This window comes from Hyperoodon ampullatus (genome assembly GCF_949752795.1).
Source record: "Hyperoodon ampullatus genome assembly, chromosome: 9".
NCBI classification, from domain to species: Eukaryota; Metazoa; Chordata; class Mammalia; order Artiodactyla; family Ziphiidae; genus Hyperoodon; species Hyperoodon ampullatus.
In genome coordinates this window covers 102,525,586-102,529,133 of record NC_136922.1, presented here as the reverse complement: position 1 = coordinate 102,529,133, position 3,548 = coordinate 102,525,586, and the positions used below count along the sequence as shown (strand labels likewise).

Here is a 3,548-nt window from a genome sequence, read left to right as displayed (position 1 = left end):
CTATAATGTAGGAGTCTTGCATTCCAGTCTAATGGTCTTTCTAAAAATTATCATTAATTTTTGGGGTATAATTAACAGTAAGCTACAGAATAAATTGCACATGCTAAACAGTAAGCAGTAAAAGAATTTGCACATTCTGTGCAATACACAAAATAACAGAATTTGCAATCTGACAAACACCTGAATACAGAATAAAATACACATCACTATTAGGATTAGGGGTTTGATCATGGTTGAACGTCTCTGAATTTCCATGTACTTTACAAAGTCCTCTTTGAAATCCTGTGAGCTTTCCTCTGACTGCACAGTTCCACATTCTGACCCCGTTACTTGGCTGTACAGCCTGTTGCTGTAGTGGCCACCTCTTTTCGCCATCACTAGGCTCTCAGTCAAGTCCATTAGCTCCTTCACTTGGTCATCCCGATTGCTCCCTTTAGCACGGTTATTAAAGGCACACACTCGCCCCCCACATGCAGCCACCAGCTCGCTTAGGGCTTTGTTATCTGAGCCATGGATGTAATCCATCAGGGAGCCTCCCTTGAGGTCTTCCTTGCGGGTGAAGAGGACAATTGTGTGTCTCATGGCATCCTCTCCAAAGATCTCCTTCACCCTCTGCACAGCCTGCTGGTCCTCCGTGGTGAATCGGCCCAGCTGTGTCACCAGGAGCAGCACGTGGGGTCCTGGTGCGGAGAGTAAGTAACACCTCTGTACCTCTCTGTACAGGGAATCAGAGGGGTCCTTCCCAGAAAACATGTCTGGTGTGTCAATAACAACCATCTCTCTGTCTCCCCAGCTTCCCCGACTTTTACTGCAAGTCTTTGTCAAGGACTGGGCACTCAGCCTGGACTCAAATGCTTGCTTCCCGAGGATGCTGTTCCCTGTAGCGCTTTTGCCGGTTCCTGTTTTGCCCACCAGAATGACTCTCAGCTCTGACCCTCTGGCAGGTTGAGCTTGTTGACTCTTTGTATATGGTCCTGCTAAGAGCAAGTTTACTTAGAAGAGAAAGACAAATACCATATGATATCGCTTATATGTGGAATCTAAAAAAAATGATACAAATGAACTCATTTACAAAACAGGTATAGACTCACAGACATAGAAAACAAACTTATAGTTACCCAAAAGGGAAACGGGCAGGGGAGTGATAAATTAGGAGTTTGGGATTAAAATATACACACTACTATATATAAGATAGATAACTGACAAGGACCTACTGTATAGCACAGGGAACTATACTCAATATCTTGTAATAACCTACAATGGAAAAGAATCTAAAAATCTATTCATATGTATGTGTGTGTGTGTGTGTGTATAACTGAATCATTTTGTTGTAAAACTGAAAGTAACACAGCACTGTAAATCAACTATATTTCAATGAAAAAAAACAAAGGTGAAAAAAAAAGAGCAAGCTTGCTTTGTTATTACCACACTGATCATGCCAATGGAATATTTTTAATGATAAGGAAAAGTCTGGGAGAAGATACTCTCACAATGTATGGTATTTATGAAATAGAAGCTAACTCATCAAATAAAATAATGATTTTTAAAGCTCTAGATTTCTCTAGGTCTGCAGGGCATTGCCATGTTGGCTCCTAGAAAAACATATTTGGAGGATGAGTTAGAAGTAAAAACACACCTTGTCATTCAAAATTTGCCTATATCATCCAGTTCTGGCCCTGTAAAAGGCAAATTTTCTGGAGATGAGAGACGTGTAGCCAAGACAGTGGGTTCCGTCTTCAGGTGGGGAAAGTAACCTGACTGTTCCAGGACCAGAGACGGCTCCTCTGACCGTGGCTGGGCAGAGGTGTGGTCCCGACCACCAGCGAAATGGTTAGACCAGGAAAATACTGAAATGAGCATTGTGAAATGATTCTCTCTAGTGAAGAAACTGCTGCTCGCTTATACTTTGCTTCAAGAGGATAGCATGATTTTTATACAAAATAAGCACAGAATGGGTAAAACAGGCACACACAGGAAGTCACTTTCTTACCAGAGTGACTGCATTCCTTTTGGCCCATGGCAGCTCCTGAGGGACAGAGGGACCAGAGACCAATGAAAAAACTATCATTTTTGAGTTACGACTCATGAGAGAACCTTATATTTCTAGAGCACGTTCACATCCATGCCTCATTTGTCTACACAAAGCTGAGGAGGTGGGTGGGAAGAAGTACTATCTCCGTTTTACAGAGAAGTTTAGTCACTTGCTCAGAGTCGACCCAGTGAGTCAGAAAACGGGTTTCGCTTGTCGCCCCACCTCTCCTCCACTTTCCCTCCTCCCTGCAGGACCTCCCTGCCCACTCTTGCTTTCCGTGGCCACACACCTTCCCTCCCCTCTGCGTCCTTTCTAGGTCTGCCTTGGGTCCCAGGTTCAGACTGCTCTTTGCTTCTCTCCTTCCCCACCCCACTCAACCCCTCCCTCCACGCTGAGTCCTTGCTGAGAGGCTCAGTGAATTAAGAACACGACTCCAGAAAAGTACACTGTCCTTTAAACCAGAAATACACTTCATTTGATCCGTTAATTACTTGAATTTTCCTCTTACCATGTAGAAGCCTTGCCATTTAGTCCCTTTTCCTACGCAGAGAAAAGTGTCTTAAAACTGGCAGCCTGTACCAAGCGACAAGGCAGAGACAATGCATGAGTTAATGATCAAATTCTTCCCGGTTAGCACTTTTTATTGGCTCTATGCAAAGGAAGCTCTCTTTGCCAGTAATGGGTAATCTAAAGTCCACGAAGTTTACAGGTCCTGTAAACTGGCTTCACTTAAGCCAAGTGCCATCACTCTGAATTGTTTCCCCGAAAATAGGGCAAATTTGTTTAAAAATGGTTTCTTTAGCCTGGGAACTAGAAATCAACACTGCAGAACTTTCTTGAGTGTGGGCTTACCTGAGTTATTGCTGAAAGAAACAGAAGCCTCCCCAGTGAAATCTGTGACTTGCCCGTTCAGCTTGAAGAGAAAAACAAACCAGAAAACCGGAAACCTAGTCTGCTTCTTCCTCTCTTGAATCTCCACTGAGTTTCCCCACTGCAAGTGAGCCCCAGCACATTCCTGTGTCTGATTCTCTTTTTAAAAATAGTTAAAATGGCAACATTTAATGAATAATTTGTTGTTGCGTGGACTGTCTTTTCTCAATAGTGAAAAACCCAATGTTTGAATCAATTAAACTGGACAGGAAAAAAAAGGGGGCGCCAGGGATGCTGGTAGATTTGTTTCCTTCCCACCCGGGCTGTGTCCCCGCAGTTACAGGTTTGCCTGAATGGACACCCCTCAACTCCTCCCAGGAGGAATGACACCTCATCCACACCGTAGCAGTGACTGTCCTAAAGGCAAGTGCCGCTGGGCTGGGGGGCAGAAAGAGCGTGGGTGTGAGGGGCACAGGACAGGGCACTGTGCAGAGCGGGGAGAGTACAGAAAGGGGAACCCGGGAGAAGCCCATGTCTGTCTGACTGTAACAGTCACGTCCATCAGCGCATTTGGAAATAACTCACTCATGGTTTCCCTGCGTTTCCTTCCTGTCCAGCTCTGCAATGTCAGCGAGGCACCCCTGGG

The 3,548-nt window shown here is 44.7% G+C and overlaps 1 protein-coding gene across 1 annotated transcript; it reads right to left on the bottom strand.

Moving 5' to 3' along the window:
- On the bottom strand, window positions 1–2,018 carry GIMAP2 (GTPase, IMAP family member 2; the record flags this gene model as incomplete). Its single annotated transcript, XM_079712017.1, has 2 exons — window positions 1–977; window positions 1,991–2,018. The coding sequence occupies 2 exons, from the start codon at window positions 2,016–2,018 to the stop codon at window positions 1–3; spliced, it is 1,005 nt and encodes a 334-aa protein (XP_079568143.1).
- Window positions 2,019–3,548: the final 1,530 nt, after the last annotated feature.